Source organism: Melopsittacus undulatus, chromosome 8 (genome assembly GCF_012275295.1).
Source record: "Melopsittacus undulatus isolate bMelUnd1 chromosome 8, bMelUnd1.mat.Z, whole genome shotgun sequence".
Classification (NCBI taxonomy): Eukaryota; Metazoa; Chordata; class Aves; order Psittaciformes; family Psittaculidae; genus Melopsittacus; species Melopsittacus undulatus.
The window spans coordinates 26,225,449-26,244,558 of NC_047534.1; the positions used below are offsets into that span (position 1 = coordinate 26,225,449).

The 19,110-nt window shown below is 48.1% G+C and overlaps 3 protein-coding genes across 7 annotated transcripts in view; 1 reads left to right on the top strand and 2 right to left on the bottom strand.

Moving 5' to 3' along the window:
- Positions 1 to 590: 590 nt before the first annotated feature.
- On the top strand, positions 591 to 4,094 carry DBX1 (developing brain homeobox 1). The gene is made up of 4 exons (XM_005150570.2): positions 591 to 942; positions 1,360 to 1,461; positions 3,166 to 3,368; positions 3,717 to 4,094. The coding sequence occupies exons 1-4, from the start codon at positions 591 to 593 to the stop codon at positions 4,092 to 4,094; spliced, it is 1,035 nt and encodes a 344-aa protein (XP_005150627.2).
- A 4,106-nt stretch (positions 4,095 to 8,200) lies between these two features.
- On the bottom strand, positions 8,201 to 10,270 carry LOC117436582 (G2/M phase-specific E3 ubiquitin-protein ligase-like). Its single transcript, XM_034065393.1, has 8 exons — positions 10,261 to 10,270; positions 9,840 to 9,931; positions 9,649 to 9,750; positions 9,250 to 9,374; positions 9,009 to 9,168; positions 8,818 to 8,924; positions 8,510 to 8,623; positions 8,201 to 8,357 (listed from the first exon to the last, which is right to left on the bottom strand). The coding sequence occupies exons 1-8, from the start codon at positions 10,268 to 10,270 to the stop codon at positions 8,201 to 8,203; spliced, it is 867 nt and encodes a 288-aa protein (XP_033921284.1).
- Positions 10,271 to 14,645: 4,375 nt separating this feature from the next.
- NAV2 (neuron navigator 2) overlaps positions 14,646 to 19,110 on the bottom strand; it is a 401,751-nt gene continuing 397,286 nt past the window's right edge. For all 5 annotated transcript variants that reach the window (XM_005150568.4, XM_005150566.4, XM_005150567.4 and 2 more), the window contains one exon: positions 14,646 to 18,341. In XM_005150568.4, coding sequence (XP_005150625.2) covers positions 18,216 to 18,341 — 126 coding nt within the window. In that variant the 3' untranslated portion in view covers positions 14,646 to 18,215. The remainder of the gene's footprint in view (positions 18,342 to 19,110) is intronic.

Below are 19,110 nucleotides of genomic sequence, written 5' to 3' on the forward strand. Positions count from 1 at the left end.
AGGGCCGGCAGATAAGTTTATATGAATATTTATTGATTTATTTCCTAAACTCAGCAGGGGAGCAGCAAATAAATTTAGTGCTTTCTTTAAATAATTCCCTTTCTACGAGGCAAGATGTCATTCGAAACTTTTAAATAGGCATTTAATTAGCCTGTGTGTGTTGCCTCTGAACAAAACCCTGCTGGGAGCCTTTGGAGCGCTGTATTCCAAAGAGGCGGTCAATATGCAAAATTGATGACTACACTTTCTTTGTGGCGGGGCCATTGTGCCCCGGTTGCTTATGAAGTCTAATCCAATCATAAATTGCAGCCCCGGACCAATGGAGAAGCCCGGAGCTCACCCTGAATGAAGCTCAAGTGGAGAACTTTGTTGAACCCCATTGTTGGGGCTGTCACTTTTGAAAGAGCCCCAGCGGGGCTGACCAGTATAAAACCCACCGTCCAGGAGGAAGGGGCAGAGAGAACCCCGCAGGCTCGCTGTAGCAGGATCTTTACTAAACGAGGTTTCAAAGCAGAAAACAAAAAGCGGACAGACAGACAAATAAACAAACAGGGAGCGGACCCGGCCCTGCTCCGCGGACGGCCCCAGTGATGATGTTCCCTAGCCTCATCGCTCCACCGGCCGTGTACCCCAGCCTCCTCCGGCCGACCCCGACCCTCACCCTGCCGCAGTCGCTGCAGTCCGCTTTTTCCAGCCATTCCAGCTTCCTGGTAGAAGATTTGATCCGGATCAGCAGACCCACCAGCTACCTGCCCACCAGGACTGCCCCCCCTGCCAGCATGTCCCCCCCCACTGCGGCCGCCAGGACGGACGCGGGCGCTCCGGAGCTCACCAGCCCAGCCGCCGGCTCCAGGAGGATCTGTTCGCCACAGACTTCCAGCAGCGACTCCACTTTCCTCAAGTTTGGAGTCAACGCCATCCTCTCCTCCGCTCCCCGAGCCGGTAAGAAGCTCCTCGACACCCCCATCCCCATCGCCATCGCTATTCCCGGGGCTCCGCGGAACCCGCCGCCTGCGAGAGAGCAGGAAGGGGAGGGAGGACTCAGCACAGTCCCCCTGCGTCGCCCGTATTTAAGAGCTAGGGACAGCGCTGACAGGCGGACGAGAGGAGCGGGCGGGTGAGGGGCAGAAGCCGGGGGTGTTAACAGGGCTCCCGATCGCCTCTGCCCTCACGGGTGCCTCTTTGCTGGCAAAACCATCGCAGCAAAAGCACTGCTTTCCCCAGGGCTCAGTCTAGCCCTTATTTTGGGGGACTGAAAATCACTATCTGCATCGGTCCCCAGGCCAAGTGACAACACCAGCCGTACCCACTCCAGCCTGTGGTAACACTCTGCTTAATTTCCTTTATTTTATTTACTAGAAACTTCTCCTGCGTTGCTTCAGAGCGTCCCTCCAAAGACATTTTCCTTCCCGTACTTTGAAGGATCCTTTCAGCCCTTTATCCGATCTTCCTATTTCCCAGGTAGGTCTTTAAAAGTCTCTCTTTGAAAGGCTGGACCCCTCTTCTCTCCTCCCGGGCACAGGTCGATGATATTTCTCCATCAGTGTGTGTCCCCCCCCGGGGTTACTCTCTAGTCAGAGGTTGGAAGGAGTACAACATTCACCCGTCAGTCGCGCCAATTTGACCCCCGATTTAGCACAGGCAGTGACTGCTTGACATTCCCCTGCCCGCTCCGCCCGCTGACCGGCAAATTAACCGTGACTGTCACGGTCCCGAGGCGAAGAGGCTTCGCTGCTTCCTTCTACCTCGCCGGGGCCGCGCCGCCGCTTTCAGCACCACGAGGGACCGGTCAGCTCCCTGCTGCGCTCCGCACTCGCGGGTCCCGGCTCCGCGCCGGTGGAGGGATGGCAGGAGGTGAGGGAGGGGGTGTTGCCCTCCCCGTTCCCCGTCAGCCGCTGCGTCCTGTCCCTCCCCAGAACCAACCCCAACCCTTTATCCCCCGCCGGGTTGGTGGCGGTTACAGGGGCATGGAGCTCACGGTTAGACTTCTCTCTTGGGTCTTCACTGCGGGCTAACCCTCCCCTCCTTTACCTCACTTCATCTCTTCTCCTTCAGCCCGTCAGCCGTGTTCAAACGGCATGGTACCTGAGAGAAAGCAAGCTACGGCTGGGTGGGTGGGGGTGTGTGCGGTTCTTACAGCGCTGAAGTGTTGTGATGCCGAGAGAACAATTAAAATAAAATCTAATTATACAAACAAACTACTAATTTAAAAAAAGAAAACAGGGAGAGGGGAAAAAAAATAACCCAAGCTCTTCCATTCATCCTCCGGATAATGGAATTTGCTTCCTTTCTCCAGCATGTGAATAGCCTAACAAAAACAACTTGAGCTTTATAAATAGCTTTTCATGTCCATTTAATGAAAATGATTTGAGGAAAGAGACGATTGTGCCATCAGTATTCTCCCGAGGAGCCTGGCATGCCGTTGTGTTTAGTTTGAAAGTGTAAATCTCTTTTGTTCCAATAATATATGGCGTTAGCGCTTGTCCTCAGTCTTTTTCTGTTAGTTCATTACTACACAATTACCATTCACGCTTCATTAGCGTCTCTGTTTCTCTTGGGGAGGTTCCCTCCCCCCCCCCCCCCCCCTTTTTTTTAAGACGAAACTCTGCCCTTTTTATCATACCAATGCTATTGGGAGCCGGGCAATGTGCTAATTAGCTGTTACTTTTCATGTCTTCAGATTCAATTCTCCAACTTTGGGGAGGGGGGGAGAAGAGATTAATATAAAAAGATGAATACTGATTGATCAAAACTGCATCTGAAGAGGAGCGGTTTTGTTTGGAATCAGAAAAGTCCTCATTTTCATCTCCAGCATAATAAAGCATCTGATATAAAAGGGTGCCTGAAAAAAAAAAATCCAATGCTTCTGAGCAGGAGGGAAAGCTGTTTTATTATACCTCTATCTTAGCTGGTACGCCTCGCTTTGCCTTTTCAGGCCAGAGGCCTTTGAATCTCTCAACAAAACCAGCCACTATTGATCCATTTTACACATTTGAGTTTATAAATCTAATCCCAGCAATCACTGGCTGAAAGGGAGTGCTTAGTTAAGACTAAAGCTCCTTTTCACAGCCCCAGGTTGATGGGTTCCCACCCAAAGGGCAGGAAAGGGGCAGTGGGGGGCTGGTCTTGCTCTGCTCAGTGCTGTGTGTCCCCCACCTTCGGCAGCTGCCTCCACCGTGGTACCCATCCCTGGCACCTTCTCCTGGCCGCTGGCCGCCCGTGGCAAACCCCGCCGGGGCATGCTACGTCGAGCTGTCTTCTCGGACGTGCAGCGCAAGGCATTGGAGAAGATGTTCCAGAAGCAGAAGTACATCAGCAAACCCGACAGGAAGAAGCTGGCAGCCAAGCTGGGCCTCAAGGACTCACAGGTGAAGGGGGTACTAAGTGGGGAGCTGGATTCCTCACCAGCTTGGGAGAAGGGGATGGGAGCAGGGAGAACTGTCCATGACCAGGAGAAAGCACAAAGCAAGTTGCAGAGCCATGAGCATCAAGAGAACCAAAAGAGCTGCAAAATTCCCAGCTGGCTGATTAGGACTAGATAGACCACAATATTATTACCCACCCTGACCAATCTCCTAGGGTCCTGAAAGGTCAGGATCTGTCATTCTTGCTAGCTTCAGTATGGGCATGAGCACAGTATTGAGGGGGCAACCAAAGAACATTTTTGGATCCTGTTTCACTGAACTGTTTTATTCCTGTGTTGCTTCATCTCCCAGGTGAAGATCTGGTTCCAGAACAGGAGGATGAAGTGGAGGAACTCCAAAGAAAGAGAGCTCCTCTCTTCTGGTGGCTGCAGGGAACAGACCCTACCTACCAAGTTCAACCCTCATCCAGACCTCAGTGACGTAGGCAAGAAATGTTCAGGAGAGGAAGAAGAGGAGGAAGAAGTGCCCCCTGTGTGCCCACCCAGCCCACAGCATCCCTTAAGCTACCACCAGTCCGCAGAACATCTACATTTGAGGGACAGACTGGACTCCCAGATGTCTCCTTCTCCATCCCATTCTAGCAGCCCCAGCAAACCTTCAGACTTCTCAGACTCAGAGGAAGAGGATGATGAAGGTGAAGTGGAAGAAGAGGAGATAACAGTCTCTTAAATCACCTGCTTGCCCCAACCATCACATGGGGACATTGCAAAGATTTGAATAAAACCAAGTGCTATAAATTGAAGAGGTTATGTCCCACCCAAAAGTCCACATGCTTTACCAGTGCAGGTTCTTCATCACATAGCTGCAAGACTTCCTACTTATGGGTATTCCTTACTCTTTGCCCCATGTGGAGGTTATCATATTCATAGCATCTGCTACCATTTTTATAACAATCAACATATGCTCAATAACCCTTCTCCCAAAATCAGGCATCAGCAGCTCCTTGCTTCATGGCAGGGAGGAAAGTGTAGCCTTTTGGGAGAGAAACTCCCTGCTCCCCCCAGATAAGAAACAACAAAAATTACAATATAGACACTGTGGCCATTTTTAATGCCTTTCAAGTGAATTTCCAACTACTATTAAGATTTCAAAGCCCCAGAGACTGGTCTGATGTAGCAACCCTGTCCTCAAAGTAAACACTGGGGGACACAAACCAAACACTGCTTCCCTTCTCACCCCCAATATACTTGTGCAACAGACCTGTTAAAACCCCTGGAATAACTTCTAAGGTATAATCTAAGTGTGCCTTGCATAATGGAAGCCTTATCTATTTATATGTTTTTATTGCAATTTATACATTGATATTACATCCCAAGCACTGTCTAGCCCACTTTTTCCTCCCCCCAGGCTTTTGCTTATTTTCCACATCGCTTCTGCTATCCATGGTGTGGACAGAGAAAAGTGGATATGCCTCTTTGATTTTTGACTGAACTTTGCTGTCTTTGCACAGCTTTTATGAACTGTACACTATTTTGTACACTTACTCTGTATGGATGTTTTATACCAAGGTTATTGTGAATGAATATAACGACGGCTCAACAAGGCTTCTCTGACAGCTAAACTACAGACAAATGTAGCTGTTTGATTGTGTAACTTATAAAGAAATGTTTTAATTTTGTATTTTACCATGTACAGACTTTAAATATATAATAAAGTGAATGACTGTCAAATAAAAACAAAAAGTAGGTTTCCAAATTTTATCATTCAGTAATACTTGCTTCTGATTTACAGGTTGCTGTAGGTTCTCTGGGGCCAAACAGGGAAGGAAAAGACAACTACCTTTTATCAACAGTATAGTGATTCAATAAAAATCTGTCAGCTTCAAATTAAATAACCTTACAAGAACACCTATCTGCCTTTTAATTAGGAAGAAACTTGACCCAAATATAGACTTTCTACAGTTAAAATGAATACAGCTTCTTTCTCCTTGCATTTAAATGGAACTTAATTTTTGCTGATGCTGTCCTGTGCTCCCTTCTAAAGCCCTTCCAGCTCTCCTTGTTCCTTCCAATTATTGTCTGTCGTAGTCAGAGTGTGGACATTTGGCCTGGATCACCCTGCTCAGATGCTGCAGTTTGTAGACTAGAAGCATGGAGACCAGTAAAGAGTGATGTCACTCAGGGATCTGTGTTGGGACTGGTCTTGTTTAACGTCTTTGTCACTGACATGGACAGTGGGATTGAGTGTGCCCTCAGCAAGTTTGCCAATTACACCAAGCTGTGTGGTTCTGTTGATACGCTGGAGGGAAGGAATGCCATCCAGAGGGACCATGACACACTTGTGAGGTGGGCTGATGCCAACCTCATGAAGTTTAACCATGACAAGTGCAAGGTCCTACACCTGGGTCGGAGCAATCCCAGGCACAGCTACAGGTTGGGCAGAGAAGAGATTCAGAGCAGCCCTGCGAAGAAGGGCTTGGGGTGTTGGTTGATGAGAAACTGAACATGAGTTGGCTTCAGTGTGCACTCACAGCCCAGAAAGCCAACTGTATCCTGGGCTGCATTAAGAGGAGCGTGACCAGCAGGTCGAAGGAGGTGATCTTGCCCCTCTACTCTGCTCTCGTGAGAATAGAATATGGGCTATAACTAAGAGTAATGGGATGAGGATGGGAGCATTTTGACTGACACTTAAGTAGCCTTGTCAGTAAGGTACATTGAACTGTGAAGGTATTTCCTACAGAATATGGTGAAAGTCTCATAAATTTGAAGTTGCAATGACACATATTAGAAGAATGACTATAAGTGGAGCAATCAGACTTACTTATAATTGGAGATTACCTCTCTTTTCAATCTAAAGTTTGGCTGTTTCTCCTCTTTTGCTCTATTCAGCCTCTTCAGCAGGACTGGACAGAATTCATGGAGAAAAAAGTATGCTGTATTTGTATATAGGATTACCTGAGTAAGCTGTACTGCAAGAGATATCTGTACCATTTCCTGATGGAGCCAAGAAACCACCAGAGCTCTGATTTTTCTCCATTGCTAACTGCTGGGGAATGGTGTGACTGTTCCCTGCCTTGCTACCTAATGAGTCAATAAAACTACATTTTTTCATTGCTCATAGAATTTTTGAGACAATAATTGAAGTATAAGAGATCCCTTCCTTGAATGGCTACGATGGCATCAATAATATGGTAAAAGTCAATTTTAATAGCTAATTTGAGAAATGTGCCTTTCTGAAGTGCTGAGTTTGATTTTCTGTGGGAACTAGTGTTATGATGATGAAAGTGAGGTGTGGTAACACCTAGATGTGGTGCGATCTGAGCACCCATGACTGTCAACAGTACACAGAACCACAGAATCAAGTAGAATCAATAGAGTCAACTAGACCTTTAAGAGCATCAAGTCCAACCTTTACCAGAGGACTGCCAAGACCACCACTGATGCTGCCCCTTGAGAAAGGCAGAGGAGGAGGAAGCCAACCAAGCAGCCTGGAATCTCCCAGTCCAGAGAAGAAGGGCCACCTTTATTGTGCCAGTAGAGGGGGATCACAGTGGTCGCTCAAAGATGAAACACGGTTGCTCCCACTGAGGTGTCCAGGGCATGTTTTGGGAGTTTGGGTCCAATGTTGCAAGTGGGAGTTGTCTCGTGCCGGTGTCTGGTGCCAGGGAACTGTGGCATGGCTATAAAGCCTCCTGACTGTCAGTTCTGGAGCTGCTGCTCCCTGATGACTCCTGACTGTCACTGCTGCTGCAGCAGCTGCTAGCACGTGCTGGGGAGCGCTGGGATAGCCGTGACACAGCCTGTCTGCGTGTGCTCCTCTTCGCAGGTGGTGCTGGCGTGTGGCTGCTTTAATGGTACCTTTTGCGCCGCCTGGTGGGAGTTTGGGCCCGGAGTCGCGAGCGGGAGCGGTCTCGCACCTGCATGGGCCGGGTTGACCTTGAGGCACTGCGTCTTCGTCGTGCTCTGGAGCCACGGGAAGGTGCTGATGGCCGCTGTCTGCTGGTGCTGCGGCTGTGGCTCGCTCGTGCTGGTGAGCCCTGGGCCAGCCTGGGCGCAGCCTGTCTGCGGGGGCTCCTGCCAGCTCGAGCTGTTGCTGGGCGGGTGCTCTGGGAGCGTCTTCTGGGCCGTGTGTAGGGAGCTCGGGCTCGACGCTGCCCACGGGAGCGGTCTCGTGCCCGCATGGGCCCACTGGATCTGTTGCTCCTGCTCCTTGGCAGTGCCGCAGAGCCGCGGGATGCGGCCGATGGCTGCTGCCTGCTGGTGCCGCGCCTGCGGGTATCACGTGACGGGGAGCATTGTGACGGCCGTGGCACCGCCTGGCTGCGGGTGTTGCTCGCAGCGCGTGTTGCTGGAGGTCGGCTTCTCCCCTGCAGTCTTCTAGGCCATCGGTAGGGTGTCTGGGTCTGACGGCTGCAGCGGGTTTGGTGTTGCCGTCGGTCAGGCCCAGGGTAGCTGGAGCGGCTGCTGCCCTCACACACTGGGCAACTGTGGCATGGTGTTGATGGCCCCTGTGTGCTGCTGCTGCTGGGGCTGCTGGAATCCTGTGCCTGAGGTTCCAGAGTGTGATCTGACACTGCTGGGCTGGCAGTTCTGGGGCTGCTGGGCTCCAGTTCCAGAGATCCAAGAGGCTGCCCTGATGCTGCTGGGCTGGCAGTGCTGGGACCAGAAAGCTCTGGGCTGTCACTGGAGGCTACAAGGGAAAGCAGGAACGTTAAGGGCTTGTCTCCCAGGCCTAGGGCAGGGTAGGTCAGAGCGGTGCCCCAGCCCTCCTGGAGCATTCAGGCTCTGCGAAGCTCACATCAGGCACCCACTGCCAGGCCTTGCCTGGAACTGGCCTTAGGCCAGGAGCAGCCGGGTGCTTCGACACTTACGGGTGCCCAGGCCAGCACAGCTCTCACACTCCCATGTGTCCTCCTCGCTGTTCCCCAGGTTGGAACACTGTCTGTGAGTGCCCACAGCAGCACAGGAGCAGCACAGGAACAGCTCCCAGGGCCTAGGGAAAGAAATGGGTTCATGTCTCTAAGGATAAAGTGCCCACAGCACGGGATTGTCCAGCAGAGCTCTTGTTCTCAGCCCTTCTGCTTCGAGCCCTTGCTGAGATGGAGATCCCGTGCCGAGCCCCAGGGTGCATCTTTGGCAACTTACCCGTCTGGCTCTGCCCCCTCCCTGCCTTCTGGACAAAGGCACTCCCTGGCATTGCAGCTCCCGTGCCTCTCGTACAGGTCTGCATATGGATTGTTGTCTTCCCATGATGCTTGTCTGATGGAGAAAGGAAAATCGATGAGCCTCTGCTGCCACAATGTAAGGCATAGGCAGGGCCTCCCCGCTCTTCCCCCGACACCCTGTTTCCAGCTCCTGCATGGGGCTAATGCCTAGACTTGGGGGTGAGCGGAGGGCCACAACTGCGGGGGCAGGTCCAGGCGTGGCACAGTGCTGGCCGGGGGGACACTGACCTTACGGGGATTCGGATCCCCATGAGGAGCATTTCTGTTTGAAAGACTTTCCTATTTTGACATAGAGGACACTGGAAGCAAAACGCGCCAGCACGCATAGCCTGTCCCTGCAGGAGAAACAGAAAGAGCGTGAGTGAGGCTCTGGTGCTGCTGAGAGCCTGCTGTGCCCAGAGCAAGGGAACGGCTCCTACCTGGATGCAGGCCCTGTGGAACCAGGCATGTTTGCACACTGGGCACACCATGGTCCCATAGGTCGTTCTGCCTTCAAGTGAGTCCATGCAGATGAGGCAGTTGGTGTCCTCTGGAACCTCCAGCTTTTGCTGCCGTGGGCGGTGCTCCCAGCAGAAGGCGCTATGGGAAGAGGGAAGGGATGGGTGAGATGAGAAGCGCTGGGTCCTTCCCTGGTGATGGGGAGAAGGGTAGAGGGGGTACCTGTATGGCGGGAAGTAACGGGTGACGCATCCACCCTCCACGGCACAGGGGAGATGGAACCTGCGGTCGCAGCCTATCCCCAGGCAGGCGACGGTGGCCCCTATTTTGCCACACACAAAGCAGACCTGGAAAGAGCAGAGCAGCTGCCATCAGCGACAGGCTCACGGTCTCCACAGCCAGACCCACACCTTGGGGCAGGGTGCTGGATGTGGCCCCAGCTGGATCACAGGCCACAGATCCAGCTGGCAGAGCAGGCTCCTGTGCTGGAGCCTCTGTGCAGCTGCTGGGAGCAAGACTTCTGTCCCAGAGCTGGGTGGAAAGGCTGAGATCTTGGCATCTGCACTAAGCTCCCGCAAACCTCTCCTGGCACAAATCGCCCTGATCATCTGGGATCCTCACCGTCATCATTGCCTGATAGGCTGCGTGTAAAATATCCAGAAAATGATACACCCTTTCTTCTTCCTGTTCCGACCCTTGTGGGTGAAGGTCACTGGCAAAATACTGCAGAAGAGCAGAGACAAGGAACAGATGAGGGGCATGTGGCAGGGTAGGTGCATTGCAAAGATGAAAGCAGCCCCAGAGGAACTCACCAGGCAAAACTGATGGACAGTGATCAATTCATAATCCTCTTTTGCCCCGCAGATGTCCGTGTCTGCCTCTGCACAGCGACACAGCAAGCAATCTGGAGGGGAGAGAGCAAATGCCACTGAGAATAAGCACCTCTGTGGGGCCAGGGATGCGTCCCTGAAGGATTACCCCCAAGGGCTGCCCTCTCCCTGCCTATCTGGCTGCTGAGCAAGGCTGGAAGCCTTGGAGAGGAAAGGGCACTGTAGGCATGGGTGCACCGGAGGGTGCGCACTGCCCAGCCCTGGTCCCGCTTGCCAAGCAGAGGAGCGGCCCTCCCCCAGGGTGGCTTTAGAGCTCCTGCCTCCCCCTGCCAACGTTCCTGGTCCATGCCAACAGCCTCAGGAGTCCCTCTGCCAGGCTGTAGGAGGGGGACTTTGCTCTCACCGAACTCCATCGTGTCGGCTGTCTCAGAACTCCTTTCGGACATCTCAGACATTTGATGTGGGCGTTTGGAGAGTTCCTGTCTCAGCAGCGCTGGGGCTTCTTCTCCAAATGCTCCTCTGCTACCTCTGAGGCAGAAGAGAGACACGGGTGAGTTTGCAGCACAGGCCAGAGCTCTGCGGTGCAGAGCCCCCTAACCCTAACCCCCTTCTCCCTCGGCAGGCCCCCCAGAGCCCTGTCCCTGCCCTCTGCTCCCTCACCTCACCAGGTCGCAGTGATGCACTGTGCCCTGCGTTCCCCTTTTTATAGGCCTGCCCCGGCACCGGTTACCAGGGCCTCTGTGATATCATCACCGCTGGCACCAGATACGGGCGGGGGCACCCTCGGCCACACACCACCCATTGTGACCCGGCCACTGCATCATGGGGCTGGCTCTGAAGTGCATAGGCAAGGACCCCAGTCCTTGGCACCCAGGTCAGTGGGGCGGCTGCTCCAGCTGCAAGTGCAGAGTCAAGGGCCAGCTTAGGGACATGGTTTCCTGGTGAACTTGGCAGTGTTAGCTCAACGGTTGGACTCGATGACCTTTATGGCCTTCTCCAACCTAAATGATTCCTGTGACTCTCATTACCATTCCACTCTTACTTTAGCACCATTTGCTTATGCTATGATTTTCCTTCAGTCGTCGATTCCTTACCATTTGATCATTGCTTCATTATGAAGCAAGCCCTTTTAATTAACCCACCAAGGATGACTTCCCTGAATAATTCACCTGCGAGACCAGGACAAGCACCAGACTGTGTCTGGAGCACAGCCAGAGTAGAAGAAAAGGAATGATGGAATAGTTTGGGTTGGATGGACCTTCAAAGGTCCACTTAGTGGCTGGTGTATTGTTTATCCATAAAAATAGAGAAGCCGCTGTTGGTTGTGGCAGTCATCGGGACTCCATTAAACTCATGCAGTGAGTGCAGCTGAAAGAGGCAGGTAACAGATGAGTAGTTTCTCTGCTTTCCTTTGAGATCTCCTGGGAACTTGTGGGGCTGCTGGAGAGCTGGGAACTCTGCAAGGGTTTTCAGGGTGCTGGCTGCAGCTGGGAAGGGAGAACTACAGGAGGCCTGTGTCCCAGCAGTCTCTAGCAACTTCTAATGAGCTCTGCCAGCTGTGCCTGATCAGAAGGTGCTTTAAGCTTTCTCTCCTTCTCCAGCTGACTCCTTGTTTGGGAAGATCACACACCCTTTCAGCAGGTGCTGTGGAGAAGTCTATGTAGCTGCCGCCCTTAAAACGCAGCTCCCAGAGGTAGCAGTTGATGCAGTCGTCCAGGAAGAGATTAGTTCTTCTCCAAGACCCTGAAGATACAAAAGCCTGAGCCCCTGGCTATACTGCAGAATGTGATGGAAGTCTGTGCTTATCAGGCTGGGAAGTGAAGATTTCCATGGTGGCAGAGGCAGAAGCCTGTGAGTTCTGGCCTCAGGAGAAAGGCTTCTGCTCCCCCTGCAGATATGCAACTACAGAATAGCTTCAGATCCATGGGTGCGGATGCGGGGCTGGAGCTCTGTCCAATAAAGCATCTGAGCCCGAGAAAGAAGGCTGGTGGTAATGGGTGACTGTGAGGGATGGAGTCCTCATCTGTCAACCCAACCTGTGCTCTAGGGGATGTTTTCTTCTTACCAAGGGCTCAGATCTCAGATGTTGTAGATACACTGGTTGGGCTTGTCCAGCCCCTGGGCTATCACTCACTTCAGGTGAGCATCAGTGATACAGTCAATGGCACCCGGAGCGTATGCGTTATGGCCATAAGTTTTCACAGATCATGGCTGAGGACATGTGGCCCAGATGGTTTTCTCATTTATGGGGTAGGGCTAGAGAAGGAGTGGACAGACCCTGTAGGTCTGCAACTGTTTGCATATTTGGTGTCAGCAGCAAGGACTGGGCTTTCATGACTATGGGATCTTCTTTGGGGATCAAAGGTGCCTACAAAGCAAGGTGATCTTCCTGATCAAGTGGGGCAAAACCACCACAGGAATGATGGGGGAGGGCAGTGAGGAACCACAGCAGGTTTTGCACATTATGTGAGTGAACTTTGCCTTGGGACCAAACAATGGGCCGGCTGGGAGCTGCTAGGTCATAATAAGAGAGCAGACCAATGGAGGTGATGCTGTGGTGGGTGTTCACCACAGACCACCAGATCAGAAAGGAGATGACTCCTTCTGCAGACAATGGGAAGAAGCCATCCCAGAGGAGACAAGGCCCAGGGGATTTTATCCATGGTATAAATATCTGATGGGAGGGTACAGAGACAGAGCCAGGCTTCTTTGTGGTATCCACTGAAAGGGCAAGAGGATATGGGCACAAGTTGAAATTTAGGAAATGCCATTAATAAAACCCCCAAAATGCATAGCTTTTCACAATGTGGGTGTGTGGAAACTGGCACTGACTGACCAGAGAGGTTGTGGCCTCTCCATCCTTGCAGGTATTCAAACCTTGCTGGACACGGCCCTGGGCAATATGCTCTAGCTGACCCTGCTTTGAGCTGAGGTTGAACTAGGTGATCCTCAGAGGTACCTACCAGCATCAGTGATTCTGCAGCTCTGTGGGAAGCCACAGTCCTTCTTTTCCTTTACATCACTGAGGAACAAGGTACCTGATTTCTGGTGATGTGCATGGAGTTTAGGTGGAGACAAAAAGCGGGAATGATTTGCAGAACAGCTTTCCCAAAGCATATTTGTTTTTTTGTGAGTGAAATAATCTACCTTGAGTTGCTTAATTATTGGCAATAAAAGAAACCACAAGGCTGACCTGCAAATTACAAAGAAATGATGAACAGGGGTGGAGCAGTTGATGATATCTACCTGGACTTGTGCAAAGTGCAAGGTCCTACACCTGGGTGGGAGCAATCCCAGGCACAGCTACAGGTTGGGCAGAGAAGAGATTCAGAGCAGCCCTGCAGAGAAGGACTTGGGGGTGTTAGTCAATGAGAAAATGAACATGAGCCAGCTTCAGTGTGCACTCACAGCCCAGAAAGCCAACTGTATCCTGGGCTGCATCAGAAGGAGCGTGACCAGCAGGTCAAAGGAGGTGATCCTGCCCCTCTACTCTGCTCTCGTGAGACCTCACTTGGAGTATTGTGTGCAGTTCTGGTGTCCTCAACATAAAAAGGACATGGAACTGTTGGAACAAGTCCAGAGGAGGCCACGAGGATGATCAGGGGACTGGAGCACCTCCCATATGAAGACAGGCTGAGAAAGTTGGGGCTGTTCAGCCTGGAGAAGGCTGCGTGGAGACCTCATAGCAGCCTTCCAGTATCTGAAGGGGGCTTATAAGGATCCTAGGGAGGGACTATTCATTAGGGACTGTCATGATAGGACAAGGGGTAACTGGTTCAGACTTAAACAGGGGAGGTTTAGATTGGATATAAGGAAGAAATTCTTTACTGTTAGAGTGGTGAGGTACTGGAATGGGTTGCCCAGGAGGTAGTGAATGCTCCATCCCTGGCAGTGTTCAAGGCCAGGCTGGATGAAGCCTTGGGTGATATGGTTTAGTGTGAGGAGTCCCTGCCCATGGCAGGGGGCTTAGAACTAGATGATCTTGAGGTTCTTTCCAACTCTAACTATTCTATGATTCTATGATTCTAAGATACTACAGTTTGTAGACCGGGAGCATGTCATTAAATATTCTTAGGGGGCAGAGAATCTCTTCTTGGAGATCCAAGTGAGGCCAACAAATACTCTGCTTTCGTAAAGTTACCAGGAAAATTTTGTCATGTTTTTTTTCTGCAAATATGTCATGGTTTATTCATTAAGTGACAAGTCTGATCTGCCCAGGGTCACAAAATTAAGTACTGTGAGAAGCTCCCATCCCTGGCAGTGTTTAAGACCAGGTTGTATGTGACTTGGAGCAACCTGTTCTAGTGGAAGGTGTCCCTGCCCATGGCAGGGTGTTGGAATTGGATGAGCTTTAAGCTCCCTTCCAACCCAAACCAGTCTGGGATTCTGTGAAGGTTATTCTGCAAAAGTATGTTCTGACTAGGCCTGACACACACTGCACCTGCAGTCCCGGTGACCTACAGCGACTTGTCTTGAAGAAGCTAGAACCAGCTGGTATCAGGATACACCCTGATGGCCACGTACTGCTTGACTTTAAGCATTATGCCGAGACACTCTAAATGTATAGACTAGTCTTGTCTTGAGCAGATCTTGATGCATGCAAACATTAGCTACAGGCAAGAGAATTACAGTGTAATCCCTCTGTTAAATTTCCTCCTGGATGTGGGTAAGGGCTGTTGGCATCTTTTCACAAGTACTTATAGGAAGCCAATAACAACAAAGTGAACCACACAATCTTCAAATAAAAAACCTAGAAAACGCTGATTAAGAGTTCAGGGAAGCCACAAATCTGAATAAATAAGCATCAAATTTATTGACTCATTAATAATTTAAGACTGGTACAATCATCAGCTTTATTCTCCATGACACAGGGGGTGAGGAAGGGGCAGAAACAGGGAGGGTAAGAAAGAGGAAGCATGATCTCAAACAGACCATTCACAAATTCCAATCCTAAATGAGAACTGAAAATTAAATAGGGAGAGAAGCAAATGGAAAACATCATAAACATACACAAAATACTCAATTCCTAGTTTTTTCTCTTTAAAAATGGCTAGAAAAAATTCATCAAAATGCAGCACTTTTAATCAAATATTTACATTTCTATGTTACAATGAAAAAATGTACATCTTATAGAACATATTTCATAAACTGTTCCACTGAAAACGACTAGATCAAAACAGCAACCTTCCATTGAATAGCAACAAAGTTTGTGGGGTTTTTTCTTTCTTTTTGCAGTTTTTTTCCTTGAAAGCAAATTGCCACATTTAGACAAGATTTCATACACATAATACCGAAGTTAAGCATCAACAATGAAATAGCAGTTTGCTTCTTCCAAAATGTACAAAAAGGCTAACCAACCCCCACCCCTTCCCCAAATAAACCACATCTCATTTATGGCCTGTATCATTCTTGGCAGTTCTGAAGAAAATGGTTTTCTACTTACAATTTGTAACTCAACACGAATGTTGCATAGAATTTTGCATTTCTTCCTTGTTTTTTTTTTTTTACACAAACAAACTTTGTAAGAAACAAAAAGTCAAAAATATAAGGAAGCATTTTGAAAAAGCCTTAAACAAGAACAAAGTCACTTAAAGAAAGACTTAAATCTATGAAGAGGCTTGATAAAAACTAAGACGTGTACACAACAGGTAACCCTGCTTCCTGAAGTTTCAGAAGAGACACTGAATATTGTGATGCTTAGAATGACTAGCCTACTCCAAACTGCCTCATACTGTAATCCAAGCTAGTGTCAATAAAAAATAAGAACAGAAATTCCTTCCTGAGCTTAAGCACAGGATTAAAAATGGAGAAAACCAAAAATACCCCGTTTCCCACAAATAAAACATAATTTTAAACATGTCTTACAGCACCCAGTTAAAAGGTTAACTGAGCCATTTTCTAGGATATCAAGTCCATTTAAAGCCCTAGCCCTACAACTGGATTTTTTTGTTTTTTACAGGCACATGCTCTGTCTGCATGGATTCAGTTGGGGGATTAGGTACTGAAATTCACAGTAGTAGCAGGTAAAGTCAGTGCTGGGAAGCAGAATTGTCAAGACTACTGGAAAAATTCACCTCTCTCAAACTCATCATCAGCATGCTACGTGATTCCATACAGATTTATCCCATTTTACAGTACCAAGAACTGGATTAGGAACATCGACTGAGTAAGCCTTGGTATTTCATTCAGTGAAATAATGAAATAAGAGTTCATAAAGTTAAACCAGTAACAACACCAAGCTCTTCCCCCACCCCCATCATTAAAATATTTAAATTTTTCTTTTAAAATATTTTTCATTAAAAACAAAAAAGTCATCAGCACTTAAAAAGTTGTAACAGGAGCAGATTCAAGATCAGCTCAGTAAGACAAAGTACAGTTATGTTACAGTAAGTCATGAGGTATAATAAAACGATCCTCTCGAGCTGAGTCACAGAACCATGAACTTGTCTGTTACTTTAAAACCACAAGCTCTTAAAAAAGTGTTTGTAGTAAGTTTTCTTTCTGTACATTGAAAAACCAGCATATTCCTGTAATTTATTAGTGACAGCATTTATTACAGTTGAAAAGCTTCCCCCCCACCCCCCGCATGGATAAAACAGCTCTTCAGTGATTTATCAGCTGCAGATTGATATGAACCTGAAACATTCTCTCATTTCCTTCTTTTTTTTTGTCACATTTAAACAAATTCTAGTATCTCTTACAAATAATATTCACAGCAACTTATGATATTCCAAGAGATAACTTTAGCCCTGTTTCTTTAAATAAACCCCGTCACATACAGCACTAATTTAGTCAAACACAATTAGTACAAAATAAGGCATTGCTTTAAAAATCAGCACCAAAAGACAACTGGAAAGGCTCGTACAAACCCATACTGAGGAGTGGTTTTTGCTGAGGTACAGCTGATGCTGTGATTATGGTGGTATAAGCTTTTGCTGCCATCAAAGGGAAAGTGCAATTCTTTGAGAGGTGTTCTTGTTCCCAAAACAGAAGTACCAGCCTGAACACTGATAGTGTATAGTTGTGTGCGTTCAGAGAGGAGAAAGAAAACCAGGTTCACGGCTCTGCCAAAACTCAAAAGCATGGCCCAGCTGAACTTAAAAGCACCTTCCCTCCTTGGTTTCCAGACCTAAATACTGCTAAAATCTTATTATCGTTTTTAATTTAAAAGAAAAATCACAAATGTTTTCACCAGAGTAGCACTGGAACTGTTACAGAGCTGAGTTTTAAGTAACCCATTTATATGTTTGTGCTGATTGTAACAAAATCTCTGAACAAAACCTCAAGTTTTAATTAAACAGCCGTAACATTTCATGGCAAGAATTCACAACTGAGAGTCCAATCAATCAATTTCCAGGGGTGTAGCTCACCTCTGTGTACAGGGCTCACCAAAGGTCCTTCAGAGCTGTAGGACTTCACGGGGCACAGACCTTTTGCACTGACTTCCACGGAGGAGGGAAACTCCCTCACTTCAGTGTGAATACATCAGTGTAACAGAATCAGAAAGGTTGGAAAAGACTTTAAAGATCATCAAGTCCTGAAGTCAATTGAGTTGGTTATGTGGATGTAAGTGGAAGAGAATCAAGCCTTAACTAGCAAAGAGCTACCTGATCTGTCATTTGTGGTTGGACTGATTGTTACACAGTGTTGGAAAAAACCTGATTTGTTCAGACTGTATATATATTTTTATATATTCCTATATATATATATATCTTTATAAACACACAATGAAAGAGAGCCAAGGTCTCAGACTGGCAAGGAGAGCAGCGCTTCTTTTCCTTTTTTTTTTTTCTTTTCTCTTTTTCTATATTTATTCAAACTTCCCTGTTTTGCAGCTTTGCCTTTATTGAGTGTTGTTACCAAGGCAAGTGATATTGTTATAGCACCAGAACTCTATGAAGCTGAGTTTAATCTGCAAAGCTGATTGGTAAAAGTCCAGCCCTCACCTAAATGTGTTTGGTCAGAAGAAGCATAGGCAAGTATTTCCTCTCCCTTCTCCTTCCGGACAGTACATGGCACAAAGTTGTTTGCTTCATAGCTGTGAAGTTCCCCCTCCCGCCCCTTCAACTTTTAGTAATGATGATTACTTTTAACATCTTCAGTAACTTAGGCATGAGAGCTTACAGCAACTAAACAGAAGAAAACAAAGTAATTAGTGCAGTTCTCAAAAGAAAAAGAATACAAAGGTTGCTTGGGTTGCCGGCACCCAGGTTCAAGACTGATTCCAAGTGTCTTGTTCTTGTAGCTCTAATACTGAGATCCCAGCCCAGGAATGTGTTCTTTTCATAAGTCTGTGAGCAGGACTCTTGCTAAGTGGGAGAGTGATAATAGGAACCACCTCTTTCCATCTGAGGAAAATCACAATGTCGACTCCAGAGATGAATCAAGGATGTCATCATGATGGCTGTTGCTGTTAGAGTCACTATCATAACTCTGAGGACTTGAGTAGTTGGCTGCTTCTTGCAGTCTCATTAGCATGTTCATCTGCAAAGGCACAGGTCATCACCGTTATCTGTATTCTGAGGTAGAGAGAATATCAATTCCATATGAAAGCCCCAGTGGCACTCACTTTGCCAGTGGGTAAAACAAAGGAAAGGAAGAAACAAGCAGCATAACTGATAATGAGACTCTGAAGAGAGATAATAACTGTAAATTGTGTTACAGCAGCCAGGAAGTTAGTCATAAAAAGACTGCTTTTCCAGGGAAGGCAAAAATGAGAAGATTGAAGGGGTTACTTGACAGCTGTATTTGACAAGCATCCTACCCCTCTTTTTCTCTGACCCACGGAAATATAGACAGATCAGTCAAATGAAGCAAATCTAAACATCCTAATACCTAGCTCGATGTTTGCATATGTATATATGAGCTGGTAAAAACTAGAACACACATTTCTATCCTACCAACTGCCCAGAAAAATTAACACCTCAACAGAACAGTTTCAGGGTGTTCAGCTAGCACAGCAGCTTCAGTAGCTGTTTCCCATTGGAAGAAAATGTGCATCCAGTGTTACCTCCAAGCTCAATTTATACTTTCTGTACAATTACATGTTAACATTTTTCTACATTATTGTGTGGTATTTCTGATTCATAAATTAGTTCATGTATTCTTTGAAAATCTCAGTTTTCATTTGGTGTCAAGAATACAGCTCTCAAAGCCACATGAATTAAAGCAACAACCCTATTTTGCGACTGTAGCAAAACAGGCTAAATGAAAAGGATCCACTGTGCTGTTCAGGTATGCGTAATAAGATCAC

Excerpts from the sequence above, each read along its gene's own strand:
- DBX1 (XM_005150570.2), top strand. The coding sequence starts at position 591 with ATGATGTTCCCTAGCCTCATCGCTCCACCGGCCGTGTACCCCAGCCTC. Across the intron at positions 1,462-3,165 it reads CCGATCTTCCTATTTCCCAG|CTGCCTCCACCGTGGTACCC; the intron begins GTAGGTCTTTAA and ends CACCTTCGGCAG. Across the intron at positions 3,369-3,716 it reads TGGGCCTCAAGGACTCACAG|GTGAAGATCTGGTTCCAGAA; the intron begins GTGAAGGGGGTA and ends TTCATCTCCCAG.
- LOC117436582 (XM_034065393.1), bottom strand. Across the intron at positions 9,375-9,648 it reads CCTATCAGGCAATGATGACG|GTCTGCTTTGTGTGTGGCAA; the intron begins GTGAGGATCCCA and ends TGCTCTTTCCAG. Across the intron at positions 8,624-8,817 it reads GGGATCCGAATCCCCGTAAG|ACAAGCATCATGGGAAGACA; the intron begins GTCAGTGTCCCC and ends TTTCTCCATCAG.